We start from the raw sequence: 20,841 nt of genomic DNA, 5'->3' as shown, positions 1-20,841 counted from the left end.
AAAAGAGCAAAAGAATAAAAAAGAGAGAAAGGAAACCTATGTTATATCTGTGTGGGCACAGAACAGGGTAAAAGAGGCCTCTGTTGTGAGAGGAAACAAAAATAGAGCAGGGGTTAAAGGAGCTGGTCAAAGACAAATGAATGCAAAGCCTGACCTACAAAAAGCAAAGAGAGCAGCAGCAACAGAGACAAAAGAAAAAAAGAGCTAGAGGAGAAGAAAAGAGACGTACGTATGGACCCATGTGTCTGATGAGTGCTGTCAAAAACTAAAAAGCCTCACAACTTGACACATCTGGTTGTAAATGTTGGTAGATCTTACTTCCAACTGTGAGAACACCTCATCAGCTGAAGGAGCTCAGGGTTTAACGATCTGGAGTCTGAAGTCATTCTGGAGAGAGATGAGGAGAAAGAGAGACAGTGTGTGAGAGGAATCAGCGATGGCGTAACAGCAATATGTCACGATTAAGGACCTGATAATGGGCCTGAATGAAAGCACTCAAAGCACCATCCTATCAGGGCTTTCAGCAATCAGGTTACATTTATTCTGATCCAAAATGGAAAAGTGGAATTTATATTCATTATGGAACTCTTATGGAAAGCTATTATATATACACATTATGGTTGATGACATCCTCGCAGCACAAATTTTTTAAAAACATGTCAATACCCTGAAGACCGGAGCAAAGTTGTGAAACCGTCTTCACTGAAACACTGCTGATCATTTATTCATTTATTCTGCACCATATTAAAAGAAATGGAGGTGGAATAGGACGTGGATACATAACATGCTCAAATAAAACAATTATATTCATTCTAATAGGAGATAAGGTCTCATTTCCATTCTGGGAGGAAATCGTACAATGGAACATAATTAAACCATGTACATCTGGAAGACCTTTCCCCACACGCTTGTTTTTAGAAAATGACTTGCAGACTTTTCTTTTATGCCATATAGATTTTCTCTCTCTGTGGGTGCTGCATAATTCAAACCACTGCCAACCACTGGCGACTATAATACAAAGAAAGAAAACACAAATTAACACATGAAATTCATAGTTATGGAACTGTCTGTTCTGAAATACAGTAGAGGTCTTTATTGTCTGGGTTATTATTAAATTACCACCAAGACAATTAATCCAATAATCAATTTTAATTTAACACAGAAAATTAATCTGAAGACCAATCAAGCTGTTTAGTTATAATAAGAAAAATAAAATGATTAAATAGCAATTTAAATTCATAAAACTAACGTATTAAAGTATAAAGCTATTATTTTATATTCGTGACTTAAGCTGATCACCGTTGGTCTTCGTGGGTTCGGAAGGTGAGACATATGGTCCACGTCCTCCTTGCACGCGGACTCTGGGGGGTGTGCCCATTCCAAATGACGTCACCGCATCGTTCCCTTTGGCGCGCGTCCATTCATGCTTGCCTCATCAGTGCCGATCGCCTCGACTTATCCTCACCTTAAAAGCTGAGCGACTTTAGACGGGAAGTCTGGGTAAAGTGGGCTGTGTGTTTATTCTACACGGGAATTAACCTCCACGCCACGGAGAGCAAATTCAACGCAGGTGAGAACTCTTTTGTTTATTTGCGTGATGTTGATAATTGTTGAGCGACTTCCACGCAATAATCCAGCTGCTGCATCCAGAAAGTAACTCCGATATCTACTTTTTACTCAACACAGATCGTTTAAGTTCATAAATACCAGTTATAACAAACGCGCCATTTGTTGTGAGTCCGTCACTTGGTGCTGCACACACGCGTTCGCACCAGAAGGTGAAGCGGTTGGGGTTCGACCCGGGCCGGTTGGCGGTGTCTCCTGTCCAAACACGTCCAGCCGGGAGGCGCGCCATCAACCAAACGGACGAAACGTTCTTGTTCCTCTATTTTCGCTCCAACCCACGCGGAAGATGACCAACCTTCAGAGTCACCCTAAAATCATCTTTACAAGGAAACCTAAAAATATCATGGATGGTTTAGTGAGCCTGGAATGATGAGTTTGGTGAAAACTACCTTAAATAAAAATGTATGTACCATTTGGACTGTATAAATATTGTGTTGACATGAGGGTAAATTTTGGGCAGAAGTAAACTTGTGCTCCAGACAAGAACTGACCAGGAAGGGGCTACTCGTCTTTCTGTCAGTCATTTCTGGAGGGGTAATTAAAAGCTGTGGTCCCACAGAGAGTTGTTTCAGAAATGAAACGCCCTCTAGTCTAGACAAATATGTAAACCAACACTTTCAGATTGTTGCAAATGAACAACATAAGTTAATTGTCAGCTATCCTGTCACCCATAGTTTGTCTGAACAGAACATTAGATAATAATTCAGCAACACGTATTCTACAACTCTCAAAGTCTGAAACATTCATTTTTACACATTATCTGGTAAGACTTTAAATGTAGAAGCAAATCACTAACTTTCCTAAATGTCAGACTTTTTCCGGTATCACAATAGACAACATTCAACCTTGAGAAAACACCTCCAGAGACCCAGCAGCTGGACACATCTGTCAGGGGCCTCTGCTGTGTTTGAGGCTGGTTTCACATTTTTTCACAGTTGCTTATTTTTTTTATTTTTTTTTGGTCAGTGACATCTGAAGCCCCTGCTGCAAGCGATGCAGTGCACACATTGTGCATCGGACACAGTGAGTAGGTGAGTCAGGCACCAGTGAAAGTTCTCTGGAACAGTTGTGTAGTAAATGTGAGTCTACAACTTCTTCCTCTAACTGGTGTGGGCCACCTAGACCCATGAATTTAGGTTTTTTTTTTAAAAAAAGGAATCCTTTCAATGATTGCAACAAGTTCTTTTTGCTTCTCTGTGTATGTATCGGTTCAACAAAATTAGACAAGGACATGAAAACAAGGAAATACAGAGATCAGTTTTGTCCAAATTGTTGACATCCAGACAAAACAGTGTCTGAACACTTGTAAACATATTATGGAAATAACGCAGGGTTTGCTTTGGCCTGATCGGATCGTGGTCAATAAGTTCAGCCTAAAACGTTTTCTTGGCAATAGATGATACCTTTAATGACTGGACAGACTCGGGTGTGGCTGATCGCTGTCTAACTTTGGTTTAAGTAATTGTCCACATTCATTAAAAACTGTGTTACACAAACATCTCTGTAAATCTTCACATTTGAGCAGCTGGAATCTGCAAGTTTGAAACATTTTGGGCTTTTTTATGTCTAATAAATACTAAAAATATTTTCTGCCAAAGGATTAATTTCTGGTACGCTGACAGATATTTCCTCTCTTTTCTGTTCCACCAGCATGGCTGCAGACAACTTCTTAACATCAAATTTTTGACATTTTTTTTGGATTCAGAGAAATATTTCCACAATAAACCCAACCAGTTTTGCCCCTGATGGAAGTCAATGACACATGCCACACCAAGCTGCACATCGACGACAACAAGAGCCCGCTGATCAGCGCCATCATGTTTGCCACAGGCATATTTGGCAATGTCGCGGCTCTTGTGATCCTAGAAATCCGTCGATGTAGAGCCGCCAAGACTGGAGATTTAAGGCGGCGTTCATTGTTCAACATCCTCATCACATCTCTGGTGGTAACGGACCTTGCGGGCACCTGCTTCGTCAGTCCGTTGGTGCAGCTGTCATATTCTCGTAACACCACCTTGGTGGGCATGTCGCCCAAAAACACTCAGAGTGTGTGTAAATACTTTGGCGTCAGCATGACCTTCTTCAGCCTGGCCACCTTGTCCCTCCTCTTCACTATGGCACTAGAGAGATGCTTTGCTATTGGGTACCCCTACCTGTACAACCGGCATGTCACGAAGAAATGTGCCTACATCACAATACCATTAGTGTTTTTGTTATGTACGTTATTCTGCCTCCTCCCTTTTACCGGATTTGGTAAATATGTACAATACTGTCCCGGCACGTGGTGCTTCATTGACATGAACCCTTTGGGAAAGGAGGACCGAGCCTATGCCAACCTCTATGCTACTGTTATGCTAGTGCTGGTACTGGCTATCGTGGCTTGCAACGGCTTTGTGGTGTACCAGCTGTTCAAGATGTACCAACGGCGGAGGAGAAACGGCTCAGTGATGGGGACCTCAAGAGTCGGCAGCGACCGCCGGCAGACGTCCATGGCTGAGGAGGTGGAGCATCTCATCCTCTTGGTCTTCATGACCATCATCTTTATCATCTGCACTCTGCCCCTAGTGGTAAGATGGTTTCAAAACACTTTGATCCGTTGTGTTATGCAGATGACCGCTGACTCGTTGACAGCAGTTGGTTTAGTTTCACTTCTTTTGTTGGGGTCAGTTCAGTTTATTAGGACTAAATTAATACAGTTTTGGTTTTGGGTGAATATAAAGTTAAATTATAAGGTGCAATTTCCAAGTAGTTTTCACAGATAAATGGATAATACGAGAACAATAAAACAAAACTTTGCCAAAAGTTCATTCATAGTAGATACATGTGATATAATCTGTGATCTGCAATATTTATGCACATGATGCAGCTATTCATAAATAAAACAATAGACTATGGGCTGATCTGAAGACAAGTTGCAGACAGGAAACACTCCACCAAAGTGAACCGTAGCCAGTCTGACCCAGCTGCTTATTTTGATGCCACAGGAATGAAAATAGATTTCATGCATGCTGTCTTTGGAGTTTCTAACATTTTTCATACGGTAACACAACAAAGACAAGCAACTAATCCTGACAACGGAGAAGCCGTTTGAAATTAACAGAATAAGTTATGTAAAATAGCTTCAGATTAACTAATTAATACATCTTGTAACCACTTTACTGTTTTTACAAGTTTGTTGGATCTACACTTATTCACCCATGGTGAGCGACAAGAGCTAGAAGTAACAATATAAAGAACAAGTGCAAAATATAAACATTACTGGACAAACAACAGACTTTGCAAACAGCTGTAAAGAAGCTAAATTAAACAGTCAGTTTATGAGGAAGCAAATTGGACAGAGACCGATGGATGGATGGATGGATGGATGGATGGATGGATGACTACATATTAAGTGGCTCTTCATGCAAAATGTTAGTCATTATGCTATCTAGGTAAGATCTGTTTACAACCATCCAACCATCAAGTTCTTCTGCCTTTTGGTGGTCCTCTGCTGCTTAATATGATTGCATTCTTAGAAAGTCAGTGCTAACAGTACAGTCACAGTTTTGTAACCATTTAAATCAGGAATTTTGTTATATTTTTTACACTTCGGTGTCAGTATTTTTATTAAACATGGGGTCAAAACAATGTTTTCCTATGTGCATTGCTGGAGGTTTTATGAGGATTTCAATCAGTCCACCAGTTAGGACAAAGTCACTTGATATCCACAGGCTGTTTGCAGTAAACCGGGAGAAATAATTACCCTAAACATGCCTTGAAATAATCTTTTGATCTGTATTTGTGTGTACTGATATGAAAGAGTTTCATATCATAGTGTTCAAATCATATGAACACTGCGCTTTTTGTGCCAGAAGTACTGTACTTTATATGAGTGAAGGTAGGTAAAGGACACTGGTGTCAGCTTTCTACATGGGCTTTCTTCACCTCCTCATCACATGGCAGAATAAAACAGATGACTTTGGTTGTTACATTAAAAGGGAAGGACAAAAAGAAGGAAGCAGAAAAGAAGAAGAAATCAAAGGGAGAATAACAAATGAGGAAATTAAAAAAGTTTGTTGTTGTCGTTTGTGTCAGCAGGTATCGAAAAAGTCCAAAATCAAGTTTGTGACTTATGTGCTTACTAGAAATAAGCACTAGTGTTACTGGTTTCCACTCAGAAGTGGAGCATGGCTAGCGTAGGTTGCTATCGTCAACGTTTTAAGTAGGTTACAAATGAAAACTGATAAGCAAGGTATTGTCATGAGAAATTCTTGATGTCATGTGATTTCTCATTGGCTTGACTGAAAATACTGTGACTATACCGATAAGGTCACATGTCTGCATTTTAATATTTATTGTTTCCTTTGATTAGCTTGTCAAACCCATCTTAGCTCTGCTGTGACGTTCTGCAGACCTTTCTTCACTGCAGACCCTAACATTAATGTCAGCCATGGATGATAAATAAATCTTGCGATGGGAGTTGCACGTCATGCTTGCTAATGAATCACTTACCTGTGGCTGCAGCATTCATGTCTCCTCTGATGTACTCTTATCATATTTCTGCAGAATGGACACATTAACCTATCGGCAGGCATTTCCATTTGTTGCTTTGTGGGCAGACGTAGAAAACTTACCATAACCATATTTCATTCAAAGCCCACAGTCAGGGATCATGCTAAGGGGGATTTGGAACTTCCACCGCCAAACTACAATTTCCTTTCCCATTCTGTTCTTTATGTTTTTTAGGAGATGCTGTTTTGAAATGATTCCTCATCTAAATTGGGTAATGTTACTTTTTTCAAACTTGTTGGTTAGGTATAACCTGCTTATGCACACTTATGGCTGCACGTCCTTAGAATCATAATGACAGAATGAATATTACCATGAATATTACAAAATTCATACATTTGGTGCTCAAATGTGAATCTTAACAGATGTAGAAAGAGTATATTCAACAAATCTATAATTTATCAGGAGCCTTATAGAAACACTTATGGGCATCCAGCCAGTAATGTGATCCCACACTCTGAGGTCAAAATCGCACACAACATATTGCGTTTTTTCTGCTGTTATGACTCTGTGTGTCATTGATGTTTGTGTGAAATGCCTCCAGTTTTATGTGATTGCATTAAAAAGTGAGAAGGTAAGACAATTGCCTTTGGAGGAAAAGCCATATTGATACAGAGGTAGATTTAAAATACATAACAGTAGCTTCATTTTAAATTTATTTTAAATTCTAAATGCAATTATTTGGTGGTGGTGGGAGGCTCTTTATAATAACTAAAAACAGAAGAGATTTGCTTTTGTTTTTGAACTTAATAACAGTGAATTGTTCCATCAGCATTAACCTTTCACAGACAGCTCACATTAACACTTTTATTACCCTTCCTGTTGGTGCTGAGAAAGGAGAAGAAAATAATCTCACAGTGTGAGTTGGATTTCACTGCTGCGCCTGGATAAACACAAAAATCTGTCTGTACACACACACATGGTTTTTGTCTGGCACACGGCGAGGCCTTTCACTAATCACAGTAACGATCTCACGTGTTTTCACTTGAAATGACTTTGAGATCACCAAAAATCCATCGAACACTTCAAGAGAAGAAATGTACCACATCGTTCATTCAAATTTGGAAGCTTTCATAAAAATATTTCTTTTGGAAACACACTCAGATTCTGTTGTGACGATAAATTCAAGTTGTGTGACTGATCAAAAAAGAATTGATTGAGATTTTTTATTGGCATCTCCTGCCATCTTGGAAAACCGTGCACTTTTATAGAGGTGAAGCCAGGTTAAGGCTAAAAAATTTCTGATGGAATAGGAAAGAGTGGGAGAAAAACAAAACAGACAGGAATAAAAATGTGTGAAACAGAACATCTATTAGAGCATATGAGTGGATTGACTTCTTTACAAGCTGCTGCGAGGTCACTTTGAGCTGGATATTGTTCCTCTGTGGGCCCCCAGAGAGACCAGCAGCAGGACTGTGAAAATCTCTGAGCTAGTCACAGCTTCCACGGATTGTATAAATGTGTTGGTTCCCAACATCACAGCCTTCAGCCCAGGAAGTTGACTGCTTTTAATTGCAATCTCAGTTCAAAATTGTAACCACAGATGAGGAACCAGTAATTGACACTCATTCTGGACCTCAAGAGTGCTAATGAAGCACTTGCAGTCAAAGGCTTTCCCATTTGAAAATGGCCAGAGACTGAAATACAGCAGTTTCCAGTCACAGCATGAGAAGAACACACTACAGCAGTGAGTGCGCATTGTAAAGTGGTGAAATATAGATTTGATCCTCCAAGCCAATATGAGTTGTTTGTTTGTTTGAAGACCTGCTAAGGAAACTAGCCTTTGTGATCTGTATTTATCATTTATTACACCAACTCAGCTGGATATCAGCATGGAAATCTCTACTCTTGGCTCGGTAGTAGAATGTAACATCTACCTTTGTGAAAACCACAAATAAGTGGTCAGGTTTGCAAGTGTTTGCCTCATTATTTAATCTGAAAAGCAAACAATAGAGCAATTCAAATATCATCTTTGACAGAGAACATTCGTGCTCTCTTTGCAAACATCCTATGTGTTGTGGAATCAGTAGCGAGGCTCTCTGGACGTCAGAGGAAATAGAAGTCAAGGAGCATCCTTGTGTTGACCCAACAAAAATTACTTTTACTATTGTGGCAAAAATGTATATTTAGACTAATATCAAAAGTACACAATAATCAAGAAACAGCATCATGCAGAAAACATGACCTGCAGTTAAAGACCTGCAGCAAGTAAAGGCTGACAGCAAATGCAAGGAATAATGGGTATTACTTCAGCATCAATACCCATAACTATAAATATGCAAACATGCAAGCAAAGCTGTTACCAAATAGAAAATATTGTAGATACTTCCCACTTCTTTTGGTCTTCACAGGTTTCTACTGCCACTAAGTGTTTGGTATTACACCAGGATGTGTTTATTGTTGCCAAGGATGGTGTTTGCAGAGGGATTACACCTCGGCAGCTCATTCTACCTCTGTCTATCCCTCAGATCCGGGTGTACCTCAACTCCATCGGGGACTGGAAGGAGTCACACCGTCTGGACCTGATTGCCCTCCGCTTCATATCTGTTAACTCCATCATCGACCCCTGGGTCTTCATCCTCCTCTCCCCCAGTGTGCTGCACTGTTGTTTTGCCTCCGTCTGCAAGGCTCCCCTGGTGATCTCCCGAGGTTCTTTGTTCAAATCATCACTGGCCAAAGAGAATTCTCAACCTAACCTAGAACTGTCCCGCTCAGCGTTGCAGTACATAGAGCATTACAACCCTGCAGAAACTTTATGCCCATAACAGTATTATATTATTTGATATTTCTATTTATTCATTATTGTACTCTCTTTACATGATTTGTAAGTCACCAAATGTGTTCTGTGTGGCTGGAGTTGCTTATCTGTTCAATGGGCACTTTTGACATAATGACCCCTTCTGCTCAACTGATAAACTTATATCAGATGGTGTCCCCGTCATGTCATTTACGGGGCATTCCCATCCACGACAAACAGTTTATGCATGTAGACTGCATACAGACTCCTGTGGAGCCTTCTGTTCTAAGTGTACTGTAATAGCTTTGTCTAATTATATTAGACTGTATGCCAATTCATGAGAAAGGCTGCTAATGTGTCCTGGCAAGAGCTAAATACTTCATTTATGGTTTAAGATGTAGGATAGATGAACTGACAGTGCTTTTGTCATCACTAAATGAATATGGAAGCTTGTGCAAGGAAAATGGAACACTGTCAGTAGGTATAGAAATATGATTAATCTTCCATTGGGGGCACAGCGAAAGAAGATATAACTTAAGGGCCTTCTTTACATGCCAGCTGGGATTTAGACACCCCTTTACAACTTGGCCTGGGAATTAAGAGCCGAGTTATTTGTCACAAGTGATTTTTAAAGAGCACATCAGAGAAATCCGCTGAGTAAACTTTAAAGATAAACACATTCAAATTAGCTGGATCACGTGTAAGCTTTTGCAAAAGCAAACCGAGGTCTAGTTTTGACATGACTGTGGTTTATACAAGTCCAAAAGAACCCTAAAATATTTGATATTTTGGGAATGGTAAACACAAGTTATCATTGTGAGGCCATTGTCTTATAACCTCTGAACTTTCTTAAACAGATCCCCTGACCTGCTTTGGTAACCTTTGCCCTCACACTCCCACTAGAATCTTGCATGAAGTTGCAAAACAAGCCAGGAGAGTCTTTCAGGTCTGCAAGCCTATGTTGACTGTAATGCAAATATCTCATTAACCCTTATAATCATCATAAAATATGGTTATAAAAGCTTCTCCACTGCACTTATTTTCACTTGAAAATGTCCATTAATGTTCTCTTCTCTTATAATCAATTTTAAGAATAAATAAATGACAACATGTACGGTACTTTTAAAGAGCCAGCTACCTCCTTTCAGGACAAAACACACACTTAGTTTTGTCAAAACACGTTAATTTAACAAAGTAGGTTCTCTTTGAGGTTATTTAAAGCATACATTTGAGGTTCCTCTTTCTTTCTTAAATGAACAAATGCTGGCGTTGCAATTCTGGGTTGTTCTAAAGAGGCAAAGTGACGTTAATGCTCGGTGTTACTGGAAAAGCCCAAATCTAATTGTAATTAACGTTTATGTGGCTTGCAGTCATGCATACGTGTCCTTGTTCAATAGGAGTCTCACAAAACATCCACAAATCCACAGGATTTCTGTGAATGTTCAGTTATTGAAGACAGTTTATAGGAAATTCAACTTAGTCTGAAACCATCTGCATGGTGTTCACATGTTGTTTGTTACCTCTTAAAAAGCACCGCATTACAGTTTCAATTTCATTTGAAATGACTCATTTCCAAGTCATTTCGGGACATAACTTTGAAATTTCACTTTTTCTTTTTTCTACTTTTTACACTGTAGGTAATTTGGAAAGTATGAAAGAGCACCCTTAGTTTTTCTCTATCAACTTTACGACTTAAGTGCCATTTGTCCTGTGCTGGTTTTTCTATGGAAAATGTAGAAGTGTTGTTTTTATTAACTGTTTATCTTTGTGGAGAACCGCTGTTCATAGGGAAAAAAGATCGACCACTTAAGTTTCTGCTTGTAGCCGAGATGTAAATTGTCAAGATTGCAGTCTCAGATTTGGCTCACGCTGTTAAAATAACTGCCAAATAAAACAAAGATGAGGGGTTGTATTCATGAGGAGCATCAGATCTGAAATTTCCCCTTACCATAGATTCAAAAAGGCAGTTTACAGTCAGCCTATACAGGCTGATTTCACCCCCACCCTTAATTGTATTCTGATGATGTCAGCCTGATATGTTGAAAACAGATGGAGATTTATAAGTAAGCAGTTCATCCTCCAGAATGAAATCCAATTTAAACCGGTGTCAAGTATCTGGCATGAAGAAACACAACTGCAAAGTTTTTCATAATTATCTTGTATAATCTTCACATTTGAGTCTGGTTATGCAACAGCAGCAGTCAGGTTTAAATGGAATGATTTTGTTCTACGCAAGACTTCACGAGTGTGTGAGCATCAGGTAAACATCTGGGCGAGACTCGGTATAAACGTATGCATGCATGTGTTCGTTAGAGATAAGGCGGAGCGCTGGCAGCGTTGTTATTGTGTTGTGAGAACAGCGGTTTGTTGGCTCTTGTTGGTCCCAAGCTCAGCATCAAAATGTGTTTACGGCAGTGACTCGCTGCTTCCTGTGGTTCCTTTGTGTGTGTGTGTGTGTGTGTGTGTGTGTGTGTGTGTGTGTGTGGGTGGGTGTGGGTGGGTGTGAGAGACGAACATCAATGATCTCCAATGATGTCAAACTAGAATGCAACCTACTGGATATTGTGTAATCTGTAATTATAATGTAGTAAACTGAATGCACTGGACATACGTGTGTGTTTTCCTTTTATGGCTTGTGTAAATAAACATCTCATCCACTATGTGGTCTGTCCAACATGCTTCAGATACACACACACACACACACACACACACACACACACACACACACACACACACACACACACACACACACACACACACACACATTATAGATGTGTTCCAGATGTGCAGACCGTAGATACATCTTTAAATGCATGGATTCTAGTTTTAGTATGTCACCCTTGAAGAATTTTGATTTCCTAGTCAGACTGATTTCATATTTTGCTCATATGAACAAAGTGACACGATGAATTGTGTGTGAACACTGACCTTATCAACCTGTGTGGTCATTTGACCGCAAATCGACTAACAGGAACTCTCATCCATAAGCGAGTGTAAACAAAAAAAGGTAACACTGCAGCGGTGCAGATTGAATTTCGGCGATCAGACATGGAACGTTCACCCTGAAAGGATTCGAGTGAAAGGGCTGACAGATGTTTCACAGATGTGATGGAGACACGATGCTGCACATGACAACTTAGAAGCACCTCAAGGGCACAAAAGCTTAAACTCAAAGCTGAATTTATTAGATTTGGTGGTGAAAGGTCATTGTGAGGTCACTACACAAACATGTTTATGACTAGGTTTATTGTACTAATCATGACGGAATTTCACACACATGGTAATACTATTCTATAATGAACTTCCTTGTGACCTTTTAAGTATTCAACACCAGAAGTCCAGAATATTGTAACCATATTTCACATTTGGGTGGATAATGAACCGGTACTATACTATACTACACTAATGATGTTGTCCAATTGATTCTATGGCTGGGTTGAAGATGACATTGAAACGTCACTATAGAAGAGGAGCTCCTTTGTGCTCAGAAGCAGAAACCTCTGGTCAAACATGTGAACACATACAGAAACTCATACAAGGGAAAACATTCACCCTCACTACTGATGCTGAGCTTCAGATGATTGCTGCTGGAACATGTGATGAAGCTCCATCAGCCCCCTGAGCTCACAATAAAAACTCTGTGATGAAGGTATGTTTCCTAAGGGAACGCACACAGCAGTACAGAAACCCCTCAGCACTATGTTCACAGTGTTACAGAAGTCTGGAAGAATGGATGAAAACAACAACTCGACTGGAACTCAATGGCAGATAACAATATTTGTAGAGATCTCATTATCTGATTCAGCCTATTCATACACCCACCTCTCCACCGCTCCCTCCTCTTTTCAAAGCATTCAGCAAATTAATTCTTCTGGCTACCTCCCTCTTTCTTTTCATCAGTCTCTCCAATAATAATAAACCTGAGCCACTTGCAATCACTCACTGGTCAAACAGTTTATTAGTGAGAGCATGTGTGGTGTAAAATGTGATTTATTAGGGCATGATTGTTACCTCCTGGTGCCTGATCACAGCACTACAGTACAAACCAGCAAAGGATTGAAATGTTAACATGAAAACATTTGACAATAAATACTCCTTTCAAAGGTCAGATGTACCCATGACCCACAAGGTGGATAACAGGCTGTAGACAAATGGATGGATGATGGATGAATGGATAAAATACAGCTGTCCTTTAGAGACTTCCTGTGTCTTTGCAGGGTTTCATTCGGATAAAAATACCAACAATAAAAACCACAAGGAAGATTAGTTTTTACTACAGCTCCCATGGTCTTTCCCTACAAAAGTCGTCACGGTTTTCCTCCGTCTGATTGATGAGGGCAAGCTGTCTTTGCCAAAATGTCAACTGTAAAAAAAATGTACACAGTATCTAAATAAAGTAATTTGTGGAGAGTTTCAGCATCTTTTAAGCCTACTTTTTACAAACAAAACAGGAAGTTGATGTCAGCTGGAAAACTCTGATAAACCAAGTTTGCGATATCAGTGCAGCAGAGAGCAGAGAGACACATCCACTAAATGGTTAAAGACGCATTAAGCAAGATATTTAATTCAAGAGAATGCTCTACATGAATGCAACTCTATGTTTTATGTGTAAATTTGTTCCACAATTGGGTTAAAAGCCTTTTTTACACAGCCTGTTCCAGGCAGGACTACAAAGAAGGACATTAGTGCCAAAGGTGAAATGAGGTCGTTTCGTGACAACAGAACCAAAGTACTGAAAAGAAAACTCAAACCTGCAGCAGCTAAAATGCACATCATTTAATTATATTTGACAAGAATGTTATTTCCTACTATAATTACCCATAATTCACTATATATCCTGCTTGCTTTCTGTCAATTTGTGTCTCACCATGAAGCATTTACATCTAGCAGGCCAAACAGACATCTGGACACATCAGCGTTAATTGAGTTTATGCCACATAATTGATTAGTTGATTAATAAACTCTGTCTGTTTAATTGGATAATCTCTTTTTGTCTTGCGTTTTGATGAGGTCAGCGGAAGGAAGGAGTTTGTATTTCGGAGTGTGTCGACCACTTTTCCGATTCCATGATGGACCAGATCAGGAGCCGCTGTGCAAAAATATTCAAAGAGATGTTCACAACCACTTTGAGAAAGTTAAAGCAACTGAAGTGGTATTTGACATACGAACACTGAAACAAGCTGAAATTACAGTTAAAAAGTTTAGGGGAAGTCCTGGAAGTGGTTTGAGCCGGATCAGCATATAAACAGTCCGTGTTCAGTGAACGCCTACTTTTTACAGCACACAGGCAGCAATTTGGAGGTGATAATCTGGAGGTTAAGAATCGGTCACAGGTTAGAAAGGAAACGCTTGAACTGAAGATCTGCAGTTTGTCAAGCACACCAGACAATGTGCTGTAGCTCTGAGGGAAGAAGCAGATCACACTGTGGTTAATTTCAGAGGTGAATGTCCCCAGAAACAAGCTGGTAGTCTTTGATAATGTGAGACCTCACAGGTAAATGTTAATTTGATGTTATAGTTAATTAATGTGCATTTATGAAAGCTGGCCAAAAATAATGGTTTTAGATACACTGCTTATTCTATTTTTAAAACCATTTTAAAGCTTTTAGTCTAATTGAATAGACAAGGACTGTGACTGAGAGGCTGAGTTATGTTTCACCAGATTATATAAGTGACACAGGTTCATCTGCTTCATCACGAGTGACAGAGAAAGATTAGAAAACAAGCTGTTAACCTCATGAGGCTTTCTGAGAGTATTCAGACAGATCACCTGTTAACTAGGAATCACTGAGAGAAATGCGCAGAATATGCGCAGAAATATTTTGTGCTCGACTTATCTTCATTTCTGTGTGACTGTTGAGACATACAACAAATGAGTCACAAGAGAGGAGTGTTTTTTCCATGATTGAGACAACTGTTGACATGCATTTTTTCCCTCTTCAACCACGAGAAAACTGACTCTATAAACCACAACCTCTCATTTCAGCTCAAAAAAATCAAAAACTCATAACTGGAGTGAGATACATTGTTGAGAAACGATGTACGAACTAGGGAGATTTTCCCTTTACTCGCACGAAGCAGAGAAAGTGGCAGGGTTGCCAAATTCTTAAATGTGAATTAGGTACTGCAGTCATGTCCCAGGACATGCAGTAACACGCAAGCTTTCCAGAAACCCCCGAAGCAAGTGAGGCACCAGACTTCATGAAGTGTCAGTTGGTGTACAAAGGGCAGTGATCTCCATGATGAGAAACAACAATAAAGTTTATGAGTCAAAAACAAAGAGTCTGCAGTGAAAGCTTTGTGTGACAGAAGGGAAACTATGGATGTTTGAGCTAATTATTAGAGCCAGCGGTGAAGCTATGTGGGCCCAAATGAGGCAGTTCCACTTGTTTCCAGGGTAGTGTCCCTTGATTGAAACAAACATAGCATTAGCTGAGACTTAGTCACTGTGTTTGTGGTTGAGAACACTTTCATAAACTTCCAGGAATGAAGGGGAAAAACAATAGCAAAATTTTGATCAAAACCATGCAATGCATAAAGAGCAAGCTATTTTACTTGTGCAGTTTAAAGTGCATTGCGTAGCAACTGATCGCTTTGACAAAGCCAGGTCAACACAATGAGTCTGCATCACTATCTCAGGAAAAACACCCTCGCACCCCAACAACTGGCTGCCAGAACTGCTTGCCCACCATGACCGTTAGCAAAACCTGTATTTAGATAAAAGCACTAAGTTTGTCTAGAACGGATTTCAATCACACATCAAGAACTCAGATATTTAAATCCGTACCGCTGTTGCTCGTTTTTGAAAAAAACATGCTTTGAATTAATAATGTAGCACCCATGATATTAATGCACAATTTGTGTCCCAGTTTTATGTAGACTAGGGAGGTCCTACGAAGGGTAGGATTAACAAGACTCTGGTCGACTCTGTTCAAGAGACTGAGATTTGTATTATGTGTTTAAGTCTATGTCATTATTTCGACATAGCCCTTGCTGGTATCGATTCAAATAAGACTAGACTAAACTAAAATTCATAACCACTGATATGTCAATTCAAAGACAACACCTGAGTGACATCAGTGTGGTTTGCAGTTACGATCTGCTCTTTGGTCTATGCGTCCCACCAGGATACATCTGGTTAGAAAGGAAAGTGTTTCTGAACATGAGCACAGATGTGGTATTATTAGATCAGAGTAACTGAAAAACACAGGAGAACAAAGTTGACTTGGTAAAAGGTGCCTGAATGGGAGTGGAACTCGTGAGTCAGGAATTACTTCCTCATAGCGCATAACCAGATATAGTATTTGTACCCACTCAGTCGTTAATCATTTTCTATGCAGTAGTTATTATTCTTTCATGCATTGACACGGTGGCTTCAAATCATCCTCCTCTGCACATGGATTCAGGACACATGTCCTCTGGGGTAAAACTCTGGAATAACCCCACTGATAATAACCCCACTCAGTGTTTACTGTTCCATCCACAGCCCTATCAGAGCAATATTAAACACCAAACTGTTTAGCCAACACTGTCTCAGCTGGCTGAGCACAGGCTGAAGCAGTGACAATACAGTTAGTTTGTCCTGCGGAGCTTTTAATGAAAAATGTTTAAACAAACACCGGCTTCAGATTAAACCACTCCCTCGGTAAATGTTTCTATCAATATTCATAACAATAAATTTCTCTGTGCTAGAAACTACTAAAGTGAGGTAAAGTCTTTCTTTTAGGGTGCAGAAATGACATTTCCTGGGTTTTGTTGCGACACTGAGGTAAAGTATCTGCTGAAGGTGATCTTGAGTCACTGATTGGTTGTGAAATGTTAGTCAAGAAAGTGTCTCTACCTGCCTCTCCCTCTCCTCCTCCTCCTCCTCCTTCTGAAGCTAATTCTAAATTGTATTTTTCTGAAATTTCTTATCCTTTCATCTCTAATCAGTTTAATTTAAATATGGCAATATTATGAAGCTTACTTCATGCTGCGTACATAGGTGTGTGCTACAAGGAAGTGTCTGACTTGTTCCGGCAAATGGTTAAAAAGTATTTGTCTTCTGAGACAGATGGCAAATGAATGTGACTATGAACTTCCTGTTGATGTTCTTTTAGCCACACTGTGGTTGAATCAAGTATTAGTGACTGAAAGAGATGTCTGCTTTCAAAACCAAACCACCAGAAGAACAAAGATAATGTGAAGCAGCAGAGCTCATTTTCTCAAATGTCTGTTATGTTTTAGTAACGTGTAATATCATTTTAAAATTTTCTCTGTGCCTTCCTGCTAGTCTAAAGTAAAAATACTGGTGCATAAGTCTTCAATATTGATGCAAACTACGACAAATCTCTCATCAATTGAGGACGCAAATTCATTGGTGTAAATGGATGGACGTCTGACTTGGAGCAAGTAGCTTGTGGTATCCCACAGGACACCATCCTTTAAGTCTTTTTCTTTCTAATACAGATTAATGAAAACTTCATCTATACCAATGTTTTTTTATGCTGATGGACTTCAAAATCTAACAGTATGTAAAATGGCTTTATCGGGAAACAATCAATGAATCATCCCTCTGGTCTGAGCTATATTGTAATTCAAATTGGTAACTGCTTACTTGGCAAAAGCCATTAAAATCATATGAAAAGTCTTTTTTTTTTACTTTTTACATGAAGGAATTGAAAATTGCAAAAACATTATGATGTTAAAACGTATCTAGTTTCATTTGAGAGCTTGTCTGACGAGGGCATTTTCTCAGCCATGAGCACCCTGATTGAAGGCCTAAAATCTGATCGGGTCAGGATTCCCACGGTCTAACCATCACCAGCGGAAATGCACCGTTAGATTTTACATTTAAGACACAGCAGCATGCCACTGCGGCTTTCAATGCGATGTATAACCACACAGCAAAATGTTCTATGTGTTTTAATGGAAATTTATACCTTACTGCCTTGTGGTGTGTGTTTGTGTGTGTGTGTAGCTATTTCCTAGCATCATTTGTCAGCATGTGTCTGTTTCATGCATCACACACATATTTACTTTGGCATCATCCATACTTCTGGTTTGTAGTTGATAATTTTTTTTACCCACATTTTCCAGAATTACAAACAGTGGACAGCAGTGTGACTTCTCATAGTTTCTGTTCATAAAATTTTTTTTTGAAATGAACATCAATTCTGCAAATGAAGGAAAATGCAAATACATGAAAAAAAAAACATGATCAAGCCTTAATTAGGTTAGACCTGTATTTCATGTTTTTTCTGCTATCATGTAAACTTTTTGACACAGACATTCATACATAATTCTGATTTATAAACTCACAATTCAGATCATTTTTCTTTGTCTACCATGCATCACTTCTCACCATTTGTAAGAATGTGATAGATTGTGCCGCTGGTTGGTTTTGCTACTGGTTGTTCACTGAGTGCACTTTGCTGTGTTGCTGTTTTCAGATGCTGCAGAGCAGAAAATATTCTGGTGGTGGTTTCCTCCAGATCAATAAGGTGAAGGTCGATGAGTCCAGCAAGGCTAAAATGTAAAGGGAAAGTCCACCATAATATCAATAACATTACTTCTTGTGACCTCAGTAACCTCAATTACAATCTGTCCAGTTCTTCCTAAAAGGATTCATCGCACAACACAGCAGAACTATTTTAGACTCTTCCAAACAAATCAGATTTCAGTGACATGAATTATGGGGAGGTTTAAAAGGATAATAATGCATCAAGGGAAATTTTCCATCGGCTCATTGGCTCAAAGAACTAATTTATGTGATTGATTTAAGTTTTTGTCAATACATTACACTATGTCGAACTGCGTCTTAGTGCTTAGATTTACCAGTTTTATAAATGTTTAAAGTAAATCATATTTCCTGTTGAGTGAAGGAGGAACAAGATAGGAAATATCTGATGTGCAAACTTTTACATTTTAGAAAACGTAGCCTTAATCCCATACAAGTCAGCCACTCTGAGGTAAATCTGTCTGTTTTCATTGGCTCTGATCGCTGTACTGATAGACTTGGTGGTCCTGTGCTGACAGGAACATTAAAGTACTTCTACAAATAAAAGACCGAAGATTGAAGAGCTTGAGCTAAATCTGCTTGTAAGCCGGAGTAAAAATATTACTTTTAACCCTAAAATCTCTTCATAAATATTGACATATATATCAATTTATCTTTGTTTATCCACCCCCTTTCCTCTATTTCCTCTGCTCTCCCCCTCAAACATAATCCTCCTCTATCTTCCATTGATTGCTTTCCATGTCAAACTTCCTTTCCCTGTGAATCTTTATCATCCATAAATATTGATAGATCCCTCTGTTTCTGCCTGCCTATCCTCCTTTGTAACCCTTGGGGCTTCCTTGTAAACTCAGGTCTTAACTTGTGAAGCAATAGTTTAATTGACCGTTTAAGGTTTATGGTTAGGGTTAATGTTTGGGTTTTTACACATCAAGTTTAACTCACTATGTCTACCAATTTATCCATTACTTTCAGTTAAATACCATTTACCTGATGCTTTTTCAATCATTCTGCCATTAAGCTGACAATTTAAACTCATTATTAAATACATTTCACACCCATTAAATCCATTATTGAACCTATTCAATTATTTATCCATTACATTTACTGTATTTTTGGCTAGCTGTCTTCGTTTGTTCAAGTGTCACATCTGACTGCCTTGATTTTTTTTGGACTGTTTAAATAATAACCCATTCAACCTTCTTCCACCTGCACCCCACTTCAGATTGTTTGGAACACTTGCTGCCTTCAGTCTCTGTTGACGGCTGCACGTAAAACCTATTAGGTCAAAATGAAAGCAATTCCTGTGATTGACTTTATCTCCACATTTTGGACAGAATTGAATCAAACGCAATGTTTAAGCAGAGTTTTGGTTTTTTGCAAACCATGTCTGCAACAGACCAAAACAAATTAATAGATTTGTTACACCAGTACCTTATTTAAACGGAAATAAAAACTAAACTAAAATTTGATTTTTTTGTCGTAACTAGTTTCTACAGTCAACTACAATGAAGAAAGCAAATACAGACACATGCAGAAGAATCACAACAAGAAAAAACATTCACCCAACTCATACAAGCCATGAATTCTGTGTAGCAAGATTGTTCTCAATAAAAGATCTTCAATATTAAATAAATCACGAAGAGCTCCAGATGTCAGGAACCGAGTCGCTTTTAAAAGATAATAAATTAATAAATGGTAGGAAAAAGTGAGAGCTTCAGAAAAAAAGTAGAAAAATGGTTGTAAAATCATTTGTTTATGTATCTGTGTAGTGGAATCTTGACTGACAACACACACAGTGATCAATTACAAGGAGAAAGAAGCTGAGTTTATTATCCTGACTGCACAAAACGGATTTCTCGAATCAGCAAAGCTTCATCCACTCAATGGTCACAATCAAATCCTCTTCTTTCATGACCTCAATCATATACACCCATAAACATGCTAATCACAATTATCACAACATACCTGTGACATTGTAAACAACATCCATACATCAAATTAGATTAAAAAAATAGCAATTACACAGACAGTACTGAGTTATCTGCTCTGGTTCACCACGACCACTTCATCATCAAGACTATCTGTGTTTTCACTCTCTCTCAAGGACAGACTGAGGCAAAGTCTAGATGGAGCATCTTATATTCTGTTCCATCATTAACAACACACACACGTATGTATGCACACACACACACACACACACACACACACACACACACACACACACACAATTCTGGAATTACTCATCATTCTAGTCATGAACACGTCCCATGTTTAATGCATGTTGGTGACCTCTATAGTCAGTCACTACATGGGGCATTTAAAACACTGGAGTCTGGATGAGAATGAGCATCACATTTGTTTAATACACGGTGCTTGATGAAAGCTTAATTTGGTGGTTGTATTGTGGGATGTTACACACTTTGTCGATATT

General features: G+C 39.0%; 1 protein-coding gene across 2 annotated transcripts; it reads left to right on the top strand.

The window, feature by feature from the left end:
- Positions 1-1,421: 1,421 nt before the first annotated feature.
- On the top strand, positions 1,422-11,571 carry ptger2a (prostaglandin E receptor 2a (subtype EP2)). Of its 2 annotated transcripts, XM_068308912.1 has the most exons (4): positions 1,439-1,570; positions 2,593-2,657; positions 3,277-4,193; positions 8,643-11,571. In XM_068308912.1, exons 3-4 carry the CDS (start codon positions 3,372-3,374, stop codon positions 8,937-8,939), a joined length of 1,119 nt encoding a protein of 372 aa, XP_068165013.1. In that variant the 5' UTR covers positions 1,439-1,570; positions 2,593-2,657; positions 3,277-3,371; the 3' UTR covers positions 8,940-11,571. The 2 variants fall into 2 exon arrangements, with proteins under 2 accessions (XP_068165012.1, XP_068165013.1); XM_068308911.1 differs by lacking the exon at positions 2,593-2,657 and having other exon boundaries at positions 1,422-1,570.
- Positions 11,572-20,841: the final 9,270 nt, after the last annotated feature.

The sequence above is a fragment of the Antennarius striatus genome, chromosome 24 (assembly GCF_040054535.1).
Source record: "Antennarius striatus isolate MH-2024 chromosome 24, ASM4005453v1, whole genome shotgun sequence".
Classification (NCBI taxonomy): Eukaryota; Metazoa; Chordata; class Actinopteri; order Lophiiformes; family Antennariidae; genus Antennarius; species Antennarius striatus.
This window is presented reverse-complemented; position numbering and strand designations above follow the sequence as displayed.